General features: G+C 36.9%; 2 protein-coding genes across 6 annotated transcripts in view; one reads left to right on the top strand and one right to left on the bottom strand.

Annotated features, from left to right (window-relative positions):
* LOC114455431 (protein FAM126B) overlaps positions 1-16,619 on the bottom strand; it is a 51,619-nt gene extending 35,000 nt beyond the window's left edge. For both annotated transcript variants that reach the window (XM_028436665.1, XM_028436666.1), the window contains exon 1: positions 16,382-16,619. The gene's annotated coding sequence lies outside the window, so the exon portion shown is untranslated. The remainder of the gene's footprint in view (positions 1-16,381) is intronic.
* A 1,502-nt stretch (positions 16,620-18,121) lies between these two features.
* On the top strand, positions 18,122-24,775 carry LOC114455227 (CASP8 and FADD-like apoptosis regulator). 4 transcript variants are annotated; one of them, XM_028436319.1, is made up of 10 exons: positions 18,122-18,323; positions 18,437-18,741; positions 19,142-19,247; positions 19,591-19,726; positions 20,467-20,507; positions 20,587-20,617; positions 20,742-20,785; positions 20,867-20,945; positions 23,807-24,308; positions 24,398-24,775. In XM_028436319.1, exons 2-10 carry the CDS (start codon positions 18,443-18,445, stop codon positions 24,519-24,521), a joined length of 1,362 nt encoding a protein of 453 aa, XP_028292120.1. In that variant the 5' UTR covers positions 18,122-18,323; positions 18,437-18,442; the 3' UTR covers positions 24,522-24,775. The 4 variants fall into 4 exon arrangements, with proteins under 4 accessions (XP_028292120.1, XP_028292118.1, XP_028292117.1 ...); XM_028436317.1 differs by having other exon boundaries at positions 18,434-18,741; XM_028436316.1 differs by having other exon boundaries at positions 18,122-18,329; positions 18,433-18,741.
* Positions 24,776-25,439: the final 664 nt, after the last annotated feature.

The following is a 25,439-nucleotide window of genomic DNA, read 5'->3' as shown; positions in this document are numbered from 1 at the left end:
GTTGAGTTTGCATGTTCTCCTGTGGGTTTAGCTTTGTGTGCTTCTGTTTATTCCTACAGTCCAAACTAAGCATGCGGAGATTAATCTATACGTATCGGTATCTAGATATAAACGTGCGCGATGCGAGTGTATCGATTTATTCAGTGTGCATCGGTACAATTTACGGGTGAAATCGAGATGCATCGGTCACTGCGTCTCTGCATCGGTAAAAAAATCCATGGTTGAATACATTTTTTCATCCATCCATCCATTTTCTGACCCGCTTGTTCCTGTTTTCAAGGTTGCGGGGCAATTTTTTCATGTTGAATTTCATTCTATCCTGTGTATTCGAGGCACATTAAATGCACCATCAATGCTTCGCGTTTTGTTTTGAATACGGACTGAAGCCGCGAAGTACATTTCTACCGTAACAAAGCTATAAACAATACGAAGGTCAGTGACAGCAGCAGCAGCTAGATGAGATGTATAATCCACATAAAAACTTCAAATCAGGTGTAGAAAGATGGTTTGTAAAGAATGCTGTGCTGCTAAACCTTACACAAATTGAGGGGCTCACTCCAATCGAATTCTCTCTCTCTCTCTATATATATATACATATATACATATATACATATACATATATACATATACATATATACATATACACATATACACACATATATATATATACATATACATATATACATATACACATATACACATATACACATATATACATATATATACATATATACATATACATATATACATATATACATATACATATATACATATATATACATATACATATATATATATCTTTTTAAAACCAAATCAAGCAGAAATTGCAATATGACACTAAACATACCCTCCCAAGCAGGTTTTGGGACAAATTAGGCATTTACAAACAATATATTTGGGACAATATAACACATCTTTACAATATTTTTTAATGTAAAACATGTTATAATGTCCAGCTGGATGCCAAATCTCGCAGAATTTCAGTGCTTGCTTATGAATATGAAATTAATGACAATGGTGAACTCGAAAACCTGTATAAAGCATGTTTGGCATGATTGCGAGAAGTTTTAATAGCCTGAAATGACACCTAATTAGGGAAAGTGGATTAAACGGAAATTAAACTGAAATTGTGAAAGATAAAATCAAAGGCTCTCCAAATGTGTACATGACTGTAGAAAATAGACTGGTGGCCTGTTTCATATTTTCACATTACATTATAATATTTAGTGATATTAATGCCAAAGTGCTGACAACAGTGGCCGTTTCTTTACTTTTATGAATGGTGGATTGGTCTTATATGTAGTTTAATTTGAACAATAAAAAACAGAGCTACAGACCAAACAAAAGAGCTAAACCCAAGTATGGAGGGCACCACTTTTCTTGTTACTTGAGAACTTCTGTGAACGCTTCCCTAATATGAAGCCGTCTATCTCCTGTGTTTTTGTGTCAACACTAATGCTTTTTTCGGCCAAGCAGTAACTGTTGGCAAAACACAAAGCACATGAGCCGAGCTTCCTATGACAGCCTCTCTTCCTCTTTGCAGGACTCGCTCATTGTCTTGTGACACAGCTCACAGGGGAATATATTAGGCCACAGCCAGTCCATCCTGTTTACGGCCCTTCAAAGGCCTTGCCACGGTTACACAGCTAAACAGAGGAGAAGGCCGGCGAGCACCTGTCTGAATAGGTCACACAAAGGCATCAATGAGAATTTCACGATTAGAATCATAGTCCATCTCATTTGGTTCTCAAATCGGATGGTGAAACTCTCTTGCTGGAAGATTTTTATGAAGAGAAAGGGAATATAATACATTTCAAGATGCAATATGCCAGAACAACAATTAAAAGGATGAGTAAAACAATAGCAGGGGTTATATTTTGGAACTACCGAAAGACTGAAATAAAACAAAGCAGCAACATAAGCCACTTTAAAAAGATTTGTAAGTCATATATTGTTAGTAAGTATAAGAAAATAAGCAACAATTCCACCTAGGACAGCAATAATATATATCATGTAAATCATTTTACAACATATATTAAGGTATATATTGTGACAAAGTATATTATGAATTTAAATATTGCCACTATATTTTGTATAATTTAAAATAATATTAATGAAATTTGTGTAGCAGCGTATGTTACAGTAAATAGTAAAATATTATTATTATTTACATGTCATGTACATGCATGTGTACATGTATAACTTCCATTGTTGTATGCCTTATTTTGTCTTTGAATTTTTTGTTATCTACTGTTTTTAACCTGTTTTCTGTTCGGTGACCTTGGGTACCTTGAAAGGCGCCTTATAAATAAAAATGTATTATTATGTGTGTGTATGTATTGTTTATTGCTCTGCAAGTAAAGCAAATGATTCTGAAGTGACCGATTTGAAATTCCAGAATGAAAAAGATGCATCAGTAGAAATCAAATTTCAAAAGGATTTTAAACTGTGTCCACATAATGGTTTGGAAACTAGTTGGAAAAATATGATTTCATGTGGTTTATGCTGATCACACTTTGCAAAATCTATTCAGATATGGTAAAAAAAAAAATGGCTTTGGGGTTGGCAGTCTGAATATAGCTTTAGGGATGCTAAACGTGTGCCTCTCAAAGTGAATCAATACATCCTTAAGATGGCTAAAATTGTTATCAAAATTCTTTGCCTTTTAATTTATTACTAACTTTTTTGACATCTCATCTAATTAGGATGGAGTCCAGCATTGTTTTTCTTACAAACAATGGGAAAACATGTTACACAGACAAGATAACAACCAATAGACCTTACCATACTTTAGGTTTTTTTTTATTTTATTAATAATAAACGCTAAATAATTTAAACTAACTGATCAGTCCAGTCATGTAGTAATGGAATTATAGGTTTGTCTACATATCCATAACCTTGACCTGCTGCTTTACCCCAGTCTCATCTACTCTGCAACGTGCATGCATAAAAAAACAACAAACAGCCAACAATAGACATGTGCAAAAACAGTAAAGACACTAACTCAACTGGTTCCAACTAAATCTACAAACTGATGAAACAATGCCATTGCCACGCCTCACTTTTTTATGCAAAATCAATCCTCTGAGAGTGAAAATAAATTATTGGAAATGTCAAATCAATGTTTCCAAACAGTGACACACGAGCAACAAAGTGATGCCAGTAAAAGCACACATCGCACACTGAAAAAAACTCTTCCCTGAGCTCTTGTTAGCATAGCATAGCTAACAGGTGAATCATGCAGGTTTACACCACTAAAAGGCTCATTGAACTTATGTAAACACACACACACACACACACCTCTGACAGGTATTATTTATGAACTTAACTTTACGGCTGTTGCACTCAAAGCAAACATTCAAATTAGCAGTGTTTGACACATCCTAAGGTGCATTGAACAGGAAAGTATCATTTACATGGCAGAGGAAGAGTCTGAAAAAGTGTTGGAGTACATGCAAAGGTGGTAGTAGCCTTCGTCTGAAACAGTTTGCAGAACACACACTCGAGTCAGAAAGCTGCAGATCTCTACTAAACTGGTTAGCTAATATAAAGCTAACTTTTATATATAATTATACATTAGGGCTACACAATTAAACACATTGTAATCATGATCACAATTTTGGTTGCCATGATTAAATAAACCTGATTGTCTGCAATATTTACATTTATAATATGGGCTCTGCACTCTGTAATAGTGTATTCCTTCAGTTAGCCTTTGATACATTGTGTTAATTTTTTTAATCTAAAACTTCATTTTGCACTGTAAACATAGTTTGTTTAAAAGTAGTGTAATAAAAACAGTTTTTTTAACCAAATATGATGAATAATTGATCATAATAATCGTGCAACCCTACTGTACGTCAGCCACATTGATGGTTCTATCGTTCTCTTCCATATAAATCCCATTCTTCAAAAGCTGTTGAATTGGACTTAATCAGTGACTCCACCTCTACTTTATCTAGACACTGGCTGCTTTGTGTCCCAGTGTTTGTCCAGCAGGGAGACACACTGGAAAATGTTACACTGTCAACAAACATTACAAAGGGGAACATGTTACATCATCCTCCTATTCATTCTGTTAGAACTCATTGATGTTGCACTCTATACTAACTAAAGTGAACACATTGTTTAAAAAAGTAAAAATATATCAACTGACTTAACAATTACATAAAAGACACTTTGAAGAAAAGGGGGTCAGCCGACGTGTCCGAGGCTGGTTTGTGTGCATCTGTCTCAACTTCCTCTCTCTGGCCTAAAAAGCTACGTGCCAGGTTTCAACCAGTGAGATTTTCAAGGTCAAAGCTGCCCAGTCAGTCATGAATTATTGAAATTTAGCCTGTGTCGTTTGGGCCTCTTATTCACGCCATCACACAAATGTGCAACAATTCTCTGATTTTTATGGGTTAACTTTCTTTAGATTCATATAATTATTAATGGATACCTGGGAGAGTCAGCGTGTGCAATCTGGTATGAAATGATTTGGGCATAGGCCTGGGAAATACAGTATATTGTTATTCGAGATATATCAAAATTTCTATTTTGGCAATATGGAAAATTACAATATCGCCTAAATCAATATATATATATTTTTTTTTATTTTACAGCTTATTTTGCATTAAAATATGTGTTTTAGGAGTAAGAGTTTTTGCTACTTCTCAGAATGAAAGCACAATTTGATGGATTTCCGAGTGCGTTCCAACCCAAGCTATTGATAATCCCGATTATTTTGATCAATATTGTAATCCTGATTACAATCATAATAATTTATGTTGGGGGGAAAAAATCTGTGTTTTTATTACACTACTTTTAAACAAACATATATACAGTTTACAGTGTAGAATTAAGCTTTAAATAAAAAAAAATACCCAAGAATTTTAAATGTACCAAATAAATACACTATTACAAAGTACAGAGCCCATTATTTAAATGTAAATATTGCCGACAATTTGGTTAATTTAATCGTGACAACAAAAAACGTGATCACGATTAAAATTTGATTAATTGTGCAGCCCTACTACAGAACTCACTCACACGTGCTGTCCCTTATAGGAGAAAAAGCCAAAACTTGCACATATTGTGCAGCTGTTTGTGAATAAATGTGCCTGTGTGGCATTTTGCATCATCAAACTTTACACAAAATTATATTTCTGATAAGACTTTATTGAGTTAAAGTTATTGAGATTTATAATGTACATCACCATTTTGAGAAAAATATTGATATATGAATTTTAGTCCATATCGACCAACCCTATTTGGGCATTAAAAAAATATTGCTCCACATAATCGCGATGTGACGTCATGCAAGTCCTAATTCTGTTTCCATGTTTTTAAAGTGGTTTGTTTCATGTGTTTCTTTCTAAAGAACCAACTATACAACTATGTGTGCACGCGCACTCACACACACACACATGCACGCTACTTAGTCTCAAGACTTTCCCGTGATAGAGGGATTACCTCTAACACCAGATTATAGCAAACGTGTCTGCTGTAAAATTCCTGTGCCTGTCTCAGCCCTGGCTAACAGAGATGTGTGTAAAGAATAAAAAAAATTACCTGATCACAACATATTTGAGAGTAAAACCAAAACACACAGGTTTAAAGCCCACTCCTTAGCTGGGAGAGGCTTTGGCAGGGTAAAGGTTACAAACAGGCAGGCTAACAATGGCTAACGTCAATTTATTCGTAGGAAAATCAATAGTCTTCCCCTTTCGAAACATGACACTCAAGCGCACAAAGAAACCTGCTTTAGAGAACCAAAAATAAATACTACAACATGCAGGTTTAAAAATAAAAAAGCTTTCACGACGAAACGACAAAAAAAAAAAACTACAGTTTCTGATGGATTCGTTCCTCATTTCTCATAGGCCGGGCTGTGGGAACTGAGGCGTATGCACATCTAGGGCTAAAATTAGATTTGCTGCAGCTGCAAGGCCAGACGTGTTGGGATGGGCCACACACACATACACACACACACACAGACAGAAGCACACGCTCGCTCACACTCATGCACCAATTACAAAGGCCGAGCCACAACAAACCGAAGCACAGGTGACTGCCAAAAGCCTGCTGCCGGCACCCTCCTGATCCTCACACTCACATATACAAATCCATCAATGCCAAAGTTGTGTCCACACACACGTCATCTTACAGGATAAACACCCACTGATGACATCGATGCCTGGCAGGAAACTCACCTAAATATATCAGCACTGGGATCACGTACTGTGGAAGCTCAGGGCATTTGCTTCATGTAATTTGCACTCTTGCAACAAATGACAAAATGTTTTTTTGTGTTCTTCTAACATGTTACATATCATCAGATATCCCTCACCTAATGACTCAGAAAACATTGACATTAGACTGAACTAGTTATGTAATTGGACATTTTTCATAATGCGCTAATACTTAAATATGGGGCTGCACGATTATGGCTAAAATGACAATCACAATTATTTTTGATCAATATTGTAATCCTGGTTATCATCACAATTATTTATCATGTTAGGAAAAAATCACTATTCCTGAAAACAGAAAAAATGTCAATATTGTGAAAAAGCGTGCAACTCGATTTTTGGTACAGATGCTTCGAAAGTCAATTGGAACAAGGTTAAAAAAAAAAAAAAAAAAAAACTCTTTGGCAAAGTGTCGTGAAAATGTATTTTTGTGAACCACCCAACCATAGTGTGCAGTAATATTAATATGCACAATATTCAGTTTAAACAAGGTCTACTCATTGTATGATTTGCATGTGAAATAGAAATACTGGGGCTTCCAGCTGGAGAGTTTCAAAAGAGCTTTTGTGTGGATTTTATCAAATGATGCTCATTTAAAAAATTTTTTTTTTAAAAACCTCGGGAACAGAGAAATATTGTCTTCATTGCCCATTATATAATACGTTTGATAGATTTATCGTGTCGCTTATTCTTTGTAAACCACAATAGTTCAGAGTTGTCTCTGTTGTCCAAACAGAGCCTGATATGTTCAATAACGTGTTTGTTTTTTGTATTTTTTGTGACGCATTGCTTGTGTTTACAGGTCGTCAGTCCTTCAGTCCCGCCTGCTATCAGTGATAATAGTTCGGAATGCTTGTTTTGTGGGCTTGAGGGGATGAGAGTTATCCTAGCAGAAGAACATGACTCATGTTCAACTCCGACACCAAAGAAGACGACTTCACTGATTTCAATATGCAAGAAGGGGACGATGGCAATCAATGACTTTTCTGATAGGCCATGTTACAGGTTCTTTCTTTCGTTAAATTATAAGAGCCTGTGTAAATATGTTGTTTCAATGTAGATACCTGCAGCTTATAGACATGTGTGGTGTTTATATGTACACAGTTTAGTGAGGGCTTATATTTAGGTGCACTTAAGCCTTGTCCACACGTAGCTGGGTATTTTTTTTCTAAAAGTATACATCCACCCTCCTCCGTTTAAAAAAAAAAAAAGTTACATCCACACATCATTGTTTTTAAAAAACATTCCACATGCACCGTTATACAGTAGCTTTGCACACCTGCCTAACAATGTTTGAGACCCGGTCCATGTAGGAGGCCTGTCTGGTGTGAGCTCGGCCCGTCCATACAACGGGCCACCGGAGAGGGTAGATGGCACATTTGGCATGCACAGAGCAGCACCGCCGGAAACCCACCCAGTGGCACCCCCGGAACCATACCGGCTCCACAAAGCACGGCGGGACCCCCTACTCCACAGGCACAGTCGGGCACCAGCTACACCCCACAGCGGTCCAGGGGGCGACCCACGCCACATGCCGACCCCGAATGGCCCGCCCTGCCGCAACAGGGAGCAACCGTGTAGCAGAGAAACCAGCGGCCGCACCAGGACCAGCACAGGCCCGCAAGGCCCCACGATACAACACTATCCACAGGGAGGTGGCCCCCCCCACGAGAGAGGATGCCATCAACCGCCCAAGCAGGGCCAACCAACCAGCCGACAAGACCGACAAGCAGGCGTACCCAAGCACCCCAAACGGGCACCGCTACCCCACACCAATGCCGCCATGCCAGCACAGTCCCTGTGACGTTAAGAAACTTAAAACTCCGGCTATCAGTGTCCACACTCAAACGCAAAACTGGAGCTTTCCCAAATCTTCACCTTGGTCGGAATTTTCCAAAAGCCCCGTTTTTAATGACCTTATCCTGCGTTTTCGTGTGGATGACAGGCCAAACCGTAGAAAAATATATTTGTTTTAGCAGATACCCGGCGACGTGTGGACAGGGTCTTAAAGGGCCCATGTTACGCTAAATCAACTTTTCTGTGCTTTAAACATCATAAAAGTGCAATTTGGGCTTCATACACATTCCCAAAGTGTTTTTATCATTGATTCCCTCAATCGTTAGTAAGAGGGTGATTTGTTCCTTTCTCACTGCAGGGCGAGCCCAAACACCTCGCTCCAATTTGATGATGCGTTCCTACTTTGATGACGAATTTGACGCGGCACTGAGCTGGAGAAGCTGCGCCTCCAGGAAGCTCTCTGCCGTGATTGACATGTAAACAGACACGCCCACGAAGGTGAGCATGTCAGCGTCCTTCGCACAGTGCTATGTATGTATTTTATACAGTCTATGTATGTACTGGTGAACACCCATGCCCCAAGTTCTGTCTCAGTTTTATGAAGCAGGATGAGCTCGGCTACGGAGTGAGTGGGAGGAGGGTGGGCCGTCCTCTGGCCCTACGTCACCGTGTGGGTAAGAGGAAGTCAGTATCGCGTCTATAGACATGCCCCACTCATGAATATGCATAAGTGGGTCTCAAATCAGCCTGTTTGTGTGAGTTGCTCAGAAAGTGACTTTTCAGAGGCTAAAACTCTGGATGTGATTTTTTCTTTCAGGTAAGAGTTCCAGCTATTTTAAATGACATTTTGTGGTTAAAAAACAAACCAAAGCAGCACAGAAACCTTTAACCAGCTCTCATTTACCAAGATACTAAATGTGGTACAAACATTTCCAACAATCGCTTTGTAAATACTGCAGCTTTACAATAATTCTTCCTGGGTTGTGTTCCACTACAGACAACTAGGGCAGCATTGAACATATGTCACGCTGTACACGTCAAACATTCACAGGCGCCAGTTGGTCAGGTGCACATTTTGTGCTTTGCCCTCCAACGTGAGCCCTTTGTGTGTTTAAGAATTAACTGCTTAGGTGAGGAGGAACATCTGAGGAGTGTGTGCACGATCAGGGTTATTCAGTTTGTCAAAAGTCAGTGAACTACACACAAATGCTAATTTCTGGTTGAGGTTTGATAGTAAAAAGAAAAAAACCACTTACTGCAGTTTAACAGAAATTAATTTATGCAGTCATGCAATACAAATCAAATTTTAAGAACAACATACATTTTTAGTGTTTTTTATAAATATGTAAAAATATATAATTGTTTCCATTTCAAAGTTTTATACCATTTGCCTTTGTTTACAATTTGCATTTTAATGTTAGTTTTCTAATGTAACATATGTTAAAAATATATATATATATATCAACTGACTCAGCATTTTTTTTTAAATAGTAACAAATTGGTTAATAATAAATGGGTCAGTTTTTCTCATACCTACGGCTGCTTACTATTGTTCTCTGAGTAATATCACTTGACCAAACCTTTTATAACATTCCACACTATAAAATAAGTCATGAAAGTATCTATAACTTATGTTGATACCAGATCAATATCGGCCAATACTCAGGGATGGAATCGGGACACCCCTAAATGTACATGTTGTCACTGTGTTTGTATTTTGCTATGATAAAATAGTTGAATCAAAACCTATGAAAACGCCTGTTGGGAGTTGTCTTTTTGAGAGATTTAACAACAACAACTGGATCAGGCAGGCATTGTATAACATCAATATCTCAAAGCTATGATAAGTATTCAGTGAACTGCTGTGAGGCGGAGGCACGCTGAAGTCTAACACTGTTTAACCCAACAGGAGAAAAACTTCCAGAACAAACCATTTTGTTCCTGGATTAGGAAATCCATGAAAAGCTAAGTCTACTATGCAATGAAAATAAAATGTAAAAACCACTTTTCTAAAGCTTTTCAGTCAGCTCATACTCAAATAACAGTTATCACTTCCACATGTTCAAAATGTTGATTTTTGTCTAAAACAAATTAACAACCTGGATTTAATGCAGCAGGCACACTTTGTTCTTCTTTGAGGCCATTTCATAAAATGTTATATTTAGACTTTTCAGTGACACACATGATACAAATATAGCCAGACATGTTCTCTGAATCAGTTTTTTGCAGACACTTTTAACAACGACAAATATAGGATGTTTTCAGTCCAACATTAGGGCTGGTCGATATGGACCAAAATTCATATCTTGTATTTTTTCTCAAAATTTCAATATGTGATGTAAAATTCAATATTTTCAACTCAAAGTCTTACCAGAAAAGACAATTCTGGGTTAAATGTACTGATGAAACATGCCATACAGATTATTATTATTAACAAACAGTTACACAATATGTGCCACTTTTGGCTTTTTCTCCTATAAGGGACAGAACGTGTGCGTGAGTTCTGTAGTGTGGCTTGTTTAGGGGAAATGTCTGGGTGAGGACACACTCATCAATCCATCTAACTGAGCTTTACATGCTGTTCTGAGAAGTAGTGAAAGCAGCGACTCCCAAAACCAGCATTTTAATAAAAAAATAAAGCTATAAATATACTGTATATCTCAGAAATACAGAAAAATTGTAAATAAAAAAACACTGTTTAACTGTACTCTATGAATAATATTGAATACTTGCATGATGTGATTTGTACTGTGTGATTGTTTAAATCAAAACAAGTAAAAAAAAATACATCTCGATATAGGCGATGCCATTTTCTATATCGCCAAAACAGAAAACTCAATACATCTTGAATCTCGATATATTGCCCAGCCCTATCCAACATATAAAGAAAATTGTTAATATTCATTTTGTACAGTAATCGTCAACATCGTTCCCAATCACTGTTGTCAGCATCTCCACTAAGTAAACAATCCTGATGGCTAATGGCAGAGATAAATACTATTCCAGCTCCCGTAAAACTCTTGTTTTGCAAAGAGAAAAAGCCTGTGTGGCAGCAGTCAACACTCAAGACACCAATCATACTTGGCAGTGTAGCAAGTCAGCAGAGCTACAACTCCCTCCTCATGCCAACCACAAGCCCATCACATTCAAAACGACATGCAACATGCCTGGGTCGACTCTTTCGAAGACACTAAAGCACATGACCAAACCAAAGGGTGGGGGGGTTCGAGGGTGCAATCCGTGTACTGTTCCTTCTTTGGTTATTCCGTTTTAAAACCAAATCAAAACAACAAATAAACGGTGTGGTTATTTTGTTTTACCGACTCAAAACCAAAACAGAAATACTAAAAAAAAAAATCAAAACCAAATAAGGAGCGTTTTTCTGTTTAATTAAATCTTGTTCTGTTTGTGAGATATTTTGATATTTATGGGAAACTGGGACGAGAGCTTCTTGTTTTAATCTCATCACACAGAGGAGGCCCACAGACAGGGGCGGACTGTTATTCCCTCACAAAAAAAGAGCAGTGCATAAGTCACATTACTGATGAACTTGTGAATTGAAAATGTTATCTATTTATTTGATTGGGACAACATGCATCAATGAACAATCATATACAAGTTGTACACAAATTGTAAATGTACCAGATTATAGCAAAACTGCTAATTTACATCTGTAGCCCCAAGGAGCTCCTCGTTTCTTGTGATTAACTTCCGTGTGTATTGACGGCTGCAGTAGTTAGTGGCTAGCGGTATTATAACTTATGTGCACAAAATATTTTTTTACTACCCTCAAAAAAGCTGGAGATATTTTTGCAAAAGTGTCAAATGATAAAAATTCTAACATCTATTGTTCCTCATACCAGCCTCAGAGTTGATAGCCAGTCACCAGTTTATTTGGATACTATTTGGACCATAATACTGTTTGGTAAAGTTGGCAGATATTAATATAAAACGCTGCTTGTCTGGTTTTTGATTTTTCTGTATTTATGTTTTAGTTTTAAGTAAGTAAAACATGTTTGTTATTTTGAATTGGTTTTCAAACGGGAAAACCAAAGAACGAACGGTATGCACGAATTGGGTGCACTGCTTGGTGATCCTAAACACAGTGTAAATCTCATCAAAATCAGAAATGATAATGGTGCGCAGCGCACATCCCCCCCCCCTTAGGGACACACAACAATGGCTGCCTGCACACTTAGCCTCAACATGACAAACACAAACATGGAAACTGCTTTTTTTTTTTTTTTTTTGGAACCAGGGGGAGGATTGAGGAAGTGTTGGAGGGGAGTGTGTGTCTCACAGTGTGTGTGATGCAGTCGCACTGTGGGAGTGAGTACAGTGGAAAAAAGTCCCTGGTGCTAATCCATGGCAGGCTAATTACAGCTTTGATCCCCTAAGCGTGTGCATCATCATCGTTGGTTGGTAGGAGGGACCAATGGGACGCGATACAGTAACATGACATTCATACATGATCCAATACATATACTATACGTAATTAAATTGTAATTGAATATAGATAATTGACTTTCTATTTGTAATTGCAATGAAAATTCTATAAAAATTGTCAATTGTAATTTAACGCAAAACTGGGGAACCATGTTACAGTTCTATGTACAGTTCTACACATATGTAGTTAATTATTCAAATTTGTTTCATATCAAGCTTTCCCACATTTAACATATTAAATTGACACAAAAAAGGCTCAGACGCCCACATCAAAAAAAATTAAAACCTTTATTTTCATTGATTAGGAAGCCTAACAAGGTAACCAACAGAGAGAAAAGGAATTAGATGATAGATGTTTGTTTTTAATGTATTTTACAGCTGATTTAAGACCTGTTATCATAAGAGATGCTAACAAAAAGATAACACAAGAGGAAGGTTGAGTATTAGTAGGTTATTTATTTCAGGCTCAGCAATTGTGATTCATTGTAATTGAACTTTAGCAATTGAGAATGTAATCATAATCGACCTTCTGAGGATAGAAAATAATAGTAATTGGTGGGGAAAAAAAATGCTGCTTACTGTAATCGTAATTGAACATGGGTAATTGAAGACGTAATTGTAACTAAAAAATGTAATTGAGCCCAACTCTGCCATCCACGGCTTCTCCTGAGCAGACATTTGGCCTATTTGGTGTTTTAGTAACAAGTCCTGAGGACGGGGGCGCAGAGGAGGATAGAAATGAAGTTTCTGTCTAAAATAGGTTGCAGCTCCATCGGCTGGTCCCAAAACACATGGTGGCAGAAATACATCGGAGGAGGAACAGGAGGAGGAGGAGGAGGAGAGAGGGCTGAGGATGAGCAGCAGATGGCATGGAATTATCTGGCTTCTCAGCGCTACATATATGTCTATAACACGTGACGGTGTTTTCAATTTTCATTAATTGATGATCCTTGTCGTTTTTTAGTCCCACAACAATGCAGAATGCCCTGAAATAAATTCACTATGCATCAATGTAAAAAAAAAAAATAGCTGAACCGAGTGGAGAGGGAAAAATAAAAGAATACAAGGACAAAATAATGTTTACTAAATCAATAATAGATACATGAGGTTGAATCCCTGAAGTGACCCAAGGCAATATTTTATTTCAAGCTAAATCTCTAACCAACCAATATTAATCCAAAATTTAGCAATCAAAGTATTCTCTAAAAGATGGCTATTAGTAAATAACACAATGATGTGAGATGTTTATGATAAAAGTGTGGGTCACAGTGGTTCATGGACCCATTGCCATTCCTCAAGTATCTCTATGCCCACCTTAGGGGACACGACCCCAGTATGACAACCATTGCTGGTGTCAAAGTCATTTACACTCAGGGTTTCAGTTCTTCAGACAACTTTTTTCCAGGAAATTTACTTTGATCTCCTGACATGTTTTGACTGCCAACTGTCAGTCTTCCGCAGAGGCATCTACTGATCGCTTTCATGTTTCCTTATGAGTTACAGATTATTATTATTTCAAATACAAAGTATTTGCTAATTCAACCTATTTATACATATATATAATATTCTTTTTATAGCCTAGCTTGCCCTTCTATGTATAAATGATCTATACAGAATGTAAAACACCTACAATATCAAAGCAATAAATGACGTGTTTATGTCAATGCGAGATCTTCTTTTTGTGACAATTTCGTGACAAATTTTTGCGTACATTTGGGCAATTGTTTAAAATAAAGGCAGCATTTTAAAAGACTGCAGCGTTCTTTTGACAATTGTGATTAGATTGCGATGAAAAATGACTACAGTCGCATAATATAAACACAGGAAAACAGAGATGCAATGCAAATACTGTCGAGTTTCACTGAGTTTGTGTACATGGAGGGACTGAGATATCCACATCTGGGTTATTTGGTAATTTCCACAATGATTCATGTTTTCTCTGTCATTTTTACTTCCTCCTGTGGGACCAATGCAGAGGCTCTAAATGGCAGGATTTGACCCCCAGGCCTTGATTTTGATATAAATCCTTTAAAGGATTTATGGCAAGGGTGTCAAACTCATTTTAGTTCAGGGGCCAAATATGAACCAGTTTGTGGGCCCCAGATTATAGGTGGGATAAACAAGAAATTTTAACAATAATATGCACTTCCACATTTAAATGATAAGAAAAATAAGTAAGGCGCCGACAACATTTTAGCAATAAGTTAGATACCACCTTTTGTGATTTATTTTTATTTATTTTGGGGAAACTTTGTGGGAAAATTAGAGAAAAACTGAGAATTCTTTGAACAATTTGCTTTTAAAAATGACTGCCATCATGTGATATAAACATTTGAGCTCTTTGCAAATATCGTAAAGTTTCATTGAATTTGTGTATTTTGAGGTATCTAAAATCGAATTAAAATCGAATTAGTTGATCATTTACATTTTACACATTGATTCTTAATGTTTTTTTCAGTCATCTTATTTATTGTTTTTTAACTTTATCATGCGGGACAAATTGGATGCTCTAAAGGGCTGGAATTGGCCCTCGGGCCTTGAGTTTGACACAAGTGATTTATGGTTTCCACTGCTACTTCCATCTAGTCCCAGACAGCATGTGAGTCTTGGTGACTTTTTAATGTTCTATTTTATGAACGTGTATGTATGTTATAATATCTGATGATTGTTCATTATCAAATACTGTTGTTTTTTAGATGTAAATATAAGTATGATATAATAGTATATTTCACTGTATATTTTATTGTATATTTCCTGTCATTTGTATTCTTTTAGGGTGACAATTGAACCTTCTGTCCAGGGACTACAGATGTAAAATAGCCTTCTGGTTAAATCTGGTACATTATAGGGGTGTCCCGATCCGATATTGATATCAGTCCGATGTCAGCCAGAAAACGAATATTGGATTTTATCGACTACATCTAAAATCTCCAATATATATTATATTATATTTATTCAATTGTAGAATACTGGAGATATTATGTTGAAGGTTCAAATTTATTAAACCAATTGGTTAATAATAAATGGGTAAGTTTTTCTCATACCTACTGTTGCTGACTATTGTTGTCTGTATGAGTAACATCACTTGATCAAGCCTTTTCTGCCATTCCACACAACAACGTAAGTAATAAAAGTATGTATGATTCATGCTGATATCGCATCGGATCGATATACAATATGCAAGGCTAAAATATCGGTATCGTATTGGAAGTGAAAAAAAGTTGTATCGGGACATCCCTAGTACATTATATGTATTATTTTAATGTACACTGACCCTGTTAAATAAACCAATAAAATAAAATAATTCTATAAGTAATTACTTTTATAAAGAATCCTTAAAATGTCCCAAAACTGCCATACATAACACTTCCTCATTTTGTTAAAAAAAAAAGAAGTGTTTTTTATACATATAACAAAATAAAAATGAATAGCAATTTTCCTTCAAAATGGACACAGTGTCAGTATGAGAATAAATGGGTTTTATAGAGTATATATATTGGAGTGTTTGGCTAATGATTAGCTGTGTAACCTCGGGTGTTAGCAATGCGGGCTGTTACCTGCTACTAGCTAACCACTGAGCACTGCCACGACAGCCTGAACCTGAACGACAACGTCAGTTCCCTCTCAGGCTGCTTTTTACATGTCGCTAGCTCGTCTTTTATCCACCAGCGGCTGGTGCACTGAACACCCCCGCTGTTTATCAGCTGTGACCAAGCCCGAGAGACAGCGGACTGTTGTCGGCACCCAAAGCATCTGTGGTGCGGTCCCCAGGCAGCCGCGCTTGTTCTGAGGGTTCACATCCACATCTACATCAACAGTCCACAGCACTGCTGATGGTGGTGCTCCAAGTAAGCGGCAATTACCTGGAAACCGTTTCAACTGAAAGCAGTAAAACAAGCACTCACCTGCATTGAAGGAGTCTATGGAAATGCGCCAGTGTTGGGTCATCGGTGGTGTTTCTCCGGCAGCGGTCACTGAGGTCCAGCTCGATCCCCTCACACGGCGCCTCCGTCCAGCAGCAGCAGCGGCTTCAGCTCCGTGTGATCGCTGCAGTGGAGCTGACTGAGGATGAGCCACGCGATTGGTCAGAATGAGCGGAACTCAGTGCGCTGTGCTGAGCCTGCAGTGTCCTCATGTGGCCTGCAGGGGGCGCACTGTGGTTGGCAGGAAACTAAGAAAGGAGTTTTTATATGGAGGTCATTTTTTTGACATTTTTCAACAGCCCAGTCTGTTGTTTGATTGTTTGTACATTGTTTAGCCCCTTGGTTCTTTTTTGTTTTGTCTTTCAATGTTGTCTGTAATCTGTATTAATGAGAAATGTGCCTTTTTGTTTGTATCTCTACTTGTTCAATAAAAAATGAAAGGAAAAAAAAGAATATGGAAGTAAATTTGTATCTTTACTATTCAATCAAAAAAATAAAAATAAAAAAACGGTTCAATCAAAAGAAAAATAATTTTAATGAAAAAATTTTAAATCAAAGAAAAAAGCGTTCAAGCACTTCTTTTCTATGATTGAAAATATATATTTTGATTGCATTTTTTTCTATTGAAATGTTTTTTTTTTTTTTTTTGATTGAGTGATAAATACACAAATGTACCTACCTATAATATGGCCCAAATACAAAAAAATTTACTTTAATCATAAAAAAAAACTGATTGAAGTGATTTATCTCTTGTTTGTTTTTTCATTTGTGAAATGACACCATAGTGGCGTGGAATGACACCACATAGGAAACTGAAAGTTTGTATAGTAATACAGCTCCACCTACTTTCTCAGATTACACACATATATCTGCTACACGTCATATCTAGTGGACATTCCAGTTTTCAGAAAAAAGTTTGTCGTGGTTTGAGGCTGGAACATGTTTGGCCTTTCCAGTAAACCACTTTGCATATGTCTCAGTTCCTTGTAAATTGATCAGCTTTGAACTATGTACATAGACTTTTGTTCTAGTGTCTCTTGAAAACTGAGAAAAAAAAATCTTTGTTTTACTATATTTATTGGTTCATAACTGCATGAGCGAATGTAAGAAAAAATCTGATCTCTGTTTTAATTTATTGTATAAAGATTATTCTTTCAAGGGATCTAAAACAATTTTTCTTTATGCGATTTCTTCATTTTTATTTTGGACTCCAACTGTGGGTTATTTCACAACTTGCGAATATTGAAAATCCTTGTGTCTCATAATTTTTTTTTTTTTGCCTGTTCGTAACATCAGGGGTTCTCAACTAGTCTCACACTGGGACCCACATTTTGCAACGGTCATTAAATCACGACCCACTTCTTTTTTTTTTTTTTTTTTTTTTTAATAGAATTCAACCAAACGAATTTATTTCTTCAATAACAGCTGTTGAAAACACACACCCACACGTCAAAAGAAAAGTTTCTTTAAAAATAAAAGACAAGTCCAACATGTGAGACATTTTATTCATTTCAGACCAGCTGCCCATGACTTACCTAATACAGGTCCGCGACCCAATTTTGGGTCCCGACCCACCAGTTGAGAAATGCTGTTCTACATTGTTAGAAACATGTGCGTATCTATCTGATGATTCAATCAAGCCGTATTCTGTAGAAGTCTCTGTGGCTGAAAGCTGGAGGCGGGGCCGAGGCTCAGTTTGGTCATTTCCGACTTTCACTTTCCTTCTGACCAAAACTTCTACTTTCCTTTGTGTGCATGAGCTCTTCTCTAAAAACCGTGTTAGTCAAAGCCATGCACTCCCTGTGACAGACAGATGAGTACATTTCCCGTGACGTAAGCTGAATACGATGCTTTCTTGTGGGACTTTTTAAGTTCGTACGTCATTTCATTTGTTCTGCTGCTAAATTCCTGTGACGTGGTGGTGGTGAGTATTGTTTCTAAAACCAAACATTTGGTGGAATTATTGAACAACATTGTTCATCTTATATAACATGAGTGTTTCTGTGTGTGTGTGTGTGTGTGTGTGTGTGAAAGAAGGTCGTCATGGCTCCAGTGGATCACCGTCAGCTCCAGCAGATCAGTCAGATCGCAGAGGCTCTGAGCAGCGAGGAGCGAACCACCCTCTCCTACCTGTGTGAAAGCACGGTCCGCGACCCGAGCCCGGCCCAGGTGAAGGATCTGCTCTCATTGAAAGTGGTAGGATGCGATGAAAGCCCCCAGTTGTTTCTGGCAGAGCTGCTGCTGAGACTGGGCAGATATGATATTATGAAGAAGGTGTGTGGAGTCAGCAGGGATGCGATGGAGAGTAATCTGAAGTGCACACAGGTCCTCTCAGGATTCAGGTGATTGATGGCTGTATAGCACTGGTGCTTTTTTTTTTTTTTTTAATTTAATTTAATTTATTTTTAATTTATTTTTATTTTATTTTATTTTATTTTATTTTATTTTATTTTATCTTATTTTGTTTTGTTTTGTTTTGTTTTGTTTATTTTACTTAATTTTATTTAATTGAATTTTAATTTTATTTTGCTTTATTTTATTTTATTTTATTTTATTTTATTTTATCTTATTTTGTTTTGTTTTGTTTATTTTACTTAATTTTATTTAATTGAATTTTAATTTTATTTTGCTTAATTTAATTTTATTTTATTTTATTTTATTTTATTTTATTTTATTTTATTTTATTTTATTTTATTTTATTTTATTTTATTTTATTTTATTTACCATTGTGTCTCTCTTCAGAGTGCTTATGGTTGATTTAAGTGAAGACATGAATAATGGAGATGTGGATCGTCTAAAGTTCCTACTAAGCAGCACGCTGTCCCTTGAGAAAACTGAAAATGCAAAGGTAAAACAGGGAGGTGGGATCTTGTTGTTTGTGGTGCATTATCTTCTTTCACACTTCAGACCAGTTGTTCCCAAACAGGAGCACATTGCACGGGGTACAATTAATTTAAAAATAAGTGGGAAATGTTCCTCGTTCCTTTTTAGGCTGTTTTTTTTTTTTTTTTGACAGATTCACCACAAACTAACAGTACTATTGCTTAACAACATACTATATTTCCTTGTAAATTATTGAAATAGGATCATTTTATGCTATAGAGGCCATTTTATCATACTTCTGACAATAGGAGACAATAATTAGCTACATTTTACAATTTGTCCATGTATTTTACTTTTATCTGTGACAGAATTTTTTGCATTTAATGGCTGAACTGGAGAAGTTGGACATGGTTTCACCCAAACAAGTTGACTTTGTGGAAGATTGTTTGCTGAACATTGGCAGGATTGATCTGGCCAGAAGAGTCACTTCCTACAAAAAGTCAGGTGAGATCGAGTTTCACGCCACTAAGTTTTTATTTGTAGTGTGTTATTATAGCAAATGCACATTATTAGTGGACTTTTTTTCAACATAAATAAATACTCACAAAAAGGAACCGTCCTGATGCATGTTCATGTGGAATTGTTGGGTTGTTTCTTAATAATTTAATATTTTGATCAGCGCTACAGGATGACTATTGTTGTTATTGGCGCTATATGAATAAAGTTCAATTGAATTGAACAAAAACACTTTATTATTTTAATTTAAGAAGGAAATCAACAACAAGTAATCAATTGGCAATTGTTACATTCTCCTATAACTATATAATACTACGTAAAGAAGCCTGGGAAAACAACATTGTTTTCCCAGGCTTCTTTATGTAGTAGTGAATCCAAAACTCCAGTTTCATAGAAACTTAATAAATACTCCATCATTGGCCAACCTTAGGTTCTTCTTGTTCTTCTTTCACACAAAGAAACCAGTTTCATGGTAGATATCCGCATTCATAGGTCGGATTCAGCGAAAAATTATTTTAAAAATGTAACAGAGAAATAAGAATGACAGACACGTGACACCACAGACCGTATTTGCATAAAGAAAGCTTTGTCTTTCAGGCCAGCTGTTAGAACTCCATCAAGATTCAGCTTTCTATTCTTTAAGCCTTGTGTAATTCCCATTATTGACGTGCTATGAAGTCCTCTCTGTTTACATCTACCTAAATGTTATTTCACTACATCTTTTACAGTCCAAACAACTCAGACTCATTCACGTCAACAGAAAGCGTCTGTAAGTATTACTGTTATTGTAATGTTTTCATCACTTCCTCGTATTACTGTTTCTAATATTTTTTTCACTTCTCTGACAGGAAAGAAGTCTAGGACAGTTTCTTCCGTTTGGTAAGCCTAGTTTCTTCTCACTGGTTAAGTGGTTAACAGTCTTCCTTTTATGTTTTCTAGCACATGAAATGCTTACAACTGACTGACTTCTGTGTTTCATTTTGTTCTTTTTGTTTGTCACCAGACAGAGGGAACCTGCCACTTGTTTCCACAAAGCAGAACTCAGAGGTGAGACTCACACGCATGTTTTTATAGATGAATAAATGATCAATTTATGAACTTAAATGTTTACTTCTTTGTGTGCTTTAGTTGCTCTCCGATTGCTACAAGTTGAATATGATTCCCAGAGGAGTTTGTGTCATCATAGACTGTGTTGGTAATGATGGAGGTAAGTGATGTGACTTTCACTCGCATAAGTACCAACAGTATAGCGTAAAACAGTCCTTAATAAACGAAGGCCAAACCCTAACAATAATATTGCTACTGAAGTAGTTTATAACACTGCTTCATTTGTGTGTAAACACCCCTGACATAACAAAGACAATTTTAACTCCCAAGAATTTAACATTTTCTAGTTTTCATCTTATAAAGTCATCAAAATTATGACAATATTTGGAATTTCACAAAATGACCCCTGATTGTTTTATTTTATTTATTTTAGGATTGACATGTAATTACAGAACTATCTGCTGGTCAATTCTGGTCAGACCGCCAAAAGCAGGCCAGATACCATTGTACACTGATAGCACACACCTCGGTCTCTGCCAGAGGAAGCTCCGCTATGTTATGACTACCGCTATCAGCAACATACAAAACACTGAGAGCACTATACAGCATATTCACCAAGGCTCACACGCTGAAGGGATAGGTGGAGTTTAAGATTCTTGCCAGTGGGGGGCAAAAGAAAAAAATAAAATAAAATATATAGACCGTCTCAAGATTCGTGCCAACCACAATGTGTGTAACGTATACAACAATGCAAAAATGATCAGTTACATAAATAGTATGGTACTGCTTTGCTGCAGTACCATATATGAACTGCTGGGTGCAGTGTCCCTTTAACATTTACATGGTGAAGAAGAATTGCGCAACAGAAGAAGAACCAACCTAAAGTCTCAAAAGTTTGGGACCATTTCACTGAAACCTTATACTACACACCTAGAACTAACATCTGTGACGTGAAACTAACAGTACGGGTGCTTTCACGCATGCCTCTTTGCTCCGCACCATGCCTCGCTTCCTCGGATACTACCCTAACCTGCTCTTTTTGCGATATGTGAAAGGTCACTGGATTTCTGGTGCGGAGCAAACAACCAAACTCTGGTCCTCTGAAAAATGTAGGTCTCGGTTCGGCTCAAGCGAAGCATGGTGTGGTCTTAAATCATGTGAGAAAGTAACCAGGACCAAACATAGGATTTTACATTGAAGAGCAAATGTAACGGAGCAACTCCATCAATGACAGCAACAGCAGCAGCGGCACTGCTGCTGTTGCTGCTGCTGCTGCTGCTGCGTGCCTGCCGGCCGTTACGGTAACTGGCACGAGCACACATTGACAACTTAGTGCTCCAGCAGCAACACACGCATATCCATCCATCCATCCATTCTCAGAGTCGCTTTGTCAGCACACAAAAAACACGTCACATTTCCTCACTCCCTTCCGTATTTCTCCCACATCATTCGTTTATTTCACTCATCTCTGTTTTCCCAAACTATTCACATGATCAGCAATGGCTGTACATTTTACTGCTCTGTATTATCTGTGTATATATTCACATATTTCACATCCTTAACGGTAAGTTACCGCTGACATAACAGCTCTGAGCACTGACAGATGGAGATGGAGCGGAGTCATCTCTGTGTTTATGTAGAGCATTAGCGCAAGTTGTGGCATCGTGTGGTTATGGGTTATTTTGAATTATTAATAACTTTTCTGTTTTAGGATTTCCTTTGGAAAACATAGGTAGAGAAACCAAGTATAGGATGTGACGACGCAACTGTCAGTAGTGACAGGGCAGCGGCACATCGTCATAGCATTGGAGGTTGAAGTATGCTTTCCAATCGGCGACCGGCAGTTTCGCCTGCATGACGTTGTTCAGAAAGTTTGGTGCGCTTGGCAAATAGAATGTGTGAAAGTGGACCGGACCAAATTAAAATGCAACAATGTTGCAGATTCACCGCCTGAATCGCACAGAGTCCACCGGACTATATGTGTGAAAGCACCTAAATATGTTAGAATGAAACCTGTAGATAACCCTAACCCTAAACTGTAATGAAAACTTTTGACCACCGGGGGGCAATACTCCACCTGCTCCCCGCAAATTCTGTTCTTCAAAACCCTTTGACGTAATAAACCCTTTGACATAATAAACCGTGTCTGCATCTGACCAGCAACCCTAAAGCTTGACTCTGTCTCATTCATCCACACCACCACAACAAAGATGTTTGCATGCAATATTCAGAGGTGAAAGTAACAGATTATAAGTACTGTGATTGAGCTGCTTTTATGGTTACTTGTACTTTTTTGAGTATATTCCTAAATCAGTAATTTTACTAATACTTAAGTACGTTTTAAAGGAAGTAATTTGTTACATATTTATACCCAACCATTTCTGAGTGAATTTTTTATTTTTATTTTTTAAATGATCAACAGACATTGTGAAACTACAAAAAATGAAATGACCAGACAACAATCAAATGCAAATCGCATCATAGCCGACCAATCAGATGAAACGTAATGCACGGTGCCAAGACACCATTAAATGCCGGTCATTTTCTCAGTTTTAGAGTTCATAAATTTAGCTATGAGCCAGAGGTTTTTTTTTTTAATTTTGAATTTAATTCATTGATGTAATTTTATTTTTTTTTAAAAAGAATTGTACATTCTGACAAACCTTTTTTTTATACAGATGCCTTTGTTGAAAATAAACTAAATTCCAACTATGCAAGATTTAGTCTCTTTCTTTCTAAGTTTATCCTGAAATGTATTACCAAAAATAAAGGTGGGGGGTGAAAAATAATTACCAGTAGTACATTTTACTTTGAGTACTATTTAATTGAGCTACTTTTTACTTGTGAGTATTATATGTATGACTTACTTCTACCTGTACTTGTGCTTGAGTACAATTTCAGTCAAGTAACAGTACTTCAACTATATCAGTACTCTTTACACCTCTGGCAATAATCCACATTATGAGTTTGAAATGAAGGACCAGAGTAAGCGTTAATATCTTCCTCTTTCTGCTCCCTCAGAAATGTTGGAAAAAACCTTTAAGGCACTTCAGTACAATGTGAGTCTCTACAAATGGCAAAGCATTTTTGACATCTGTTCGACTCTCATGGGAATTTTAAAGAAAAGAGAGAACCTCAACGCTGGCAGCTTCATCTGCTGCATCATCAGCCGTGGCACAGGCAACTACCTCCTGGGTACCGACTCCAGCGATAGAGGTCTACATTTGAATCTCATCAGAAAGATATTCACTGCCGAACTATGCCCCATGCTGGTCGGCAGACCCAAGATCTTCTTCATACAGACGTACAGTGTGTCGGAGCCTTGTCTCGACGTCAGGGTCAAGCACCGAGATGAAGATCTGGAAACAGATGGCGCAAGTCTGCCCACCAGTAGCTACATCCCTACGGATGCTGACATCTTCTGGAGTCAGTGCTGGACAGATGTGTGTCAGCTGGAAAAAGGACAGCATCACTCCATTTACCTGAAGGCTCTGACTGAGGCTTTAGAAAACCCCCAAAGAAGGTAGAAACAAACACCAAACAGTGAATTCTATTGTTTTTACTGTCATATGTTGGTGTATTTACATTAAAAATGTTTTTCTCCCCCATCAGGAATCTGGTTGATATTCACACAGGTGTGAATAAAGCCATCTTCGAATACAACCAAAGGGATTGTGAATGGAGTTACCACATTGATGTCAAACATACCCTTAGGAAAAAGCTGTACCTACAATAGAAAGACAAACACTAACTTATCAACATTGTGGGTAATGTAACAGAATGTTTTAACTTTAAAGAACTTTTGTTGTTGTTGTTTGTGTATACAGTGACATCTAGTGGTTGCATTTACTCTCAACACTTTTTCAAATCCTGAAGCTAACAGTTATTTATTTTCTCCACTCATTTCACATCCCTTGTTTTTTATATCTAAATTATTTTGAAAGTTCTGTGTTTGTCTCACAGAGTGCAGCTAATCTCACTTAAAGCTTTTCAGGGTCAAGAGTTTTTGTTTTTTTCTAAATTTTTTTTTTTTTTTTTTTAGATTTGTAAAAGGCATTTTATGGCTTTTGACTTGTTCTATCATTCTGTCGTGCGAAATATACGTTAAAAGTTTTTATTTTAAATCTGTATTTTACATAAGAGTTTGTTCATTAGTTTGTGATTTTTTAAATTTCAAAAACAAAAAAAATAATCTTGTTTGTTTGCACTACAGTTTCCTTGTATTTTTTTTTTTTTTTTTTAAATATTTATTTTATGTTTTTGTACAATGACTTTCACAAAGCTTTTAATAAATTGACTTGTATATTAAATATATTTGTATTCATCTATCCCACCTATCTTATTATTGTCACAGTGTGAGAGCAACCCTGACATGGTCACCAGTTCAACACAAGCCTAGTGCTGGGAGAAAGACATATAATCAATACATCAATACTGTTTATTTTATGATTATTTTAATTCAGATACAATATACCAATTCAAATACAATATACAGATATAAAATATAATATACCAAATATATAATTGACAATCTTCTTATGGTGAAAGCATTTTTGCAAACTCAGGGCTCGAGACTGGGACTCCATGATATCGCGAACACGCTCATCAGAACCATCATGGAGGGACCAGAACTGATGGACTATGATGCCAGGCC

This window comes from Gouania willdenowi, chromosome 21 (assembly GCF_900634775.1).
Source record: "Gouania willdenowi chromosome 21, fGouWil2.1, whole genome shotgun sequence".
In the NCBI taxonomy this organism is placed as follows: domain Eukaryota; kingdom Metazoa; phylum Chordata; class Actinopteri; order Blenniiformes; family Gobiesocidae; genus Gouania; species Gouania willdenowi.
The sequence above is the reverse complement of the archived record's forward strand: the minus strand, read 5'-3'. Positions and strand labels throughout refer to the sequence as shown.

Bases quoted from the DNA above. Each gene is read 5' to 3' on its own strand.
- LOC114455227 (XM_028436319.1), top strand. From the start codon at position 18,443: ATGGCTCCAGTGGATCACCGTCAGCTCCAGCAGATCAGTCAGATCGCA. The intron at 19,248-19,590 runs GTAAAACAGGGA...TATCTGTGACAG, and splicing joins AGAAAACTGAAAATGCAAAG to AATTTTTTGCATTTAATGGC. The intron at 20,508-20,586 runs GTAAGTATTACT...CTTCTCTGACAG, and splicing joins CACGTCAACAGAAAGCGTCT to GAAAGAAGTCTAGGACAGTT.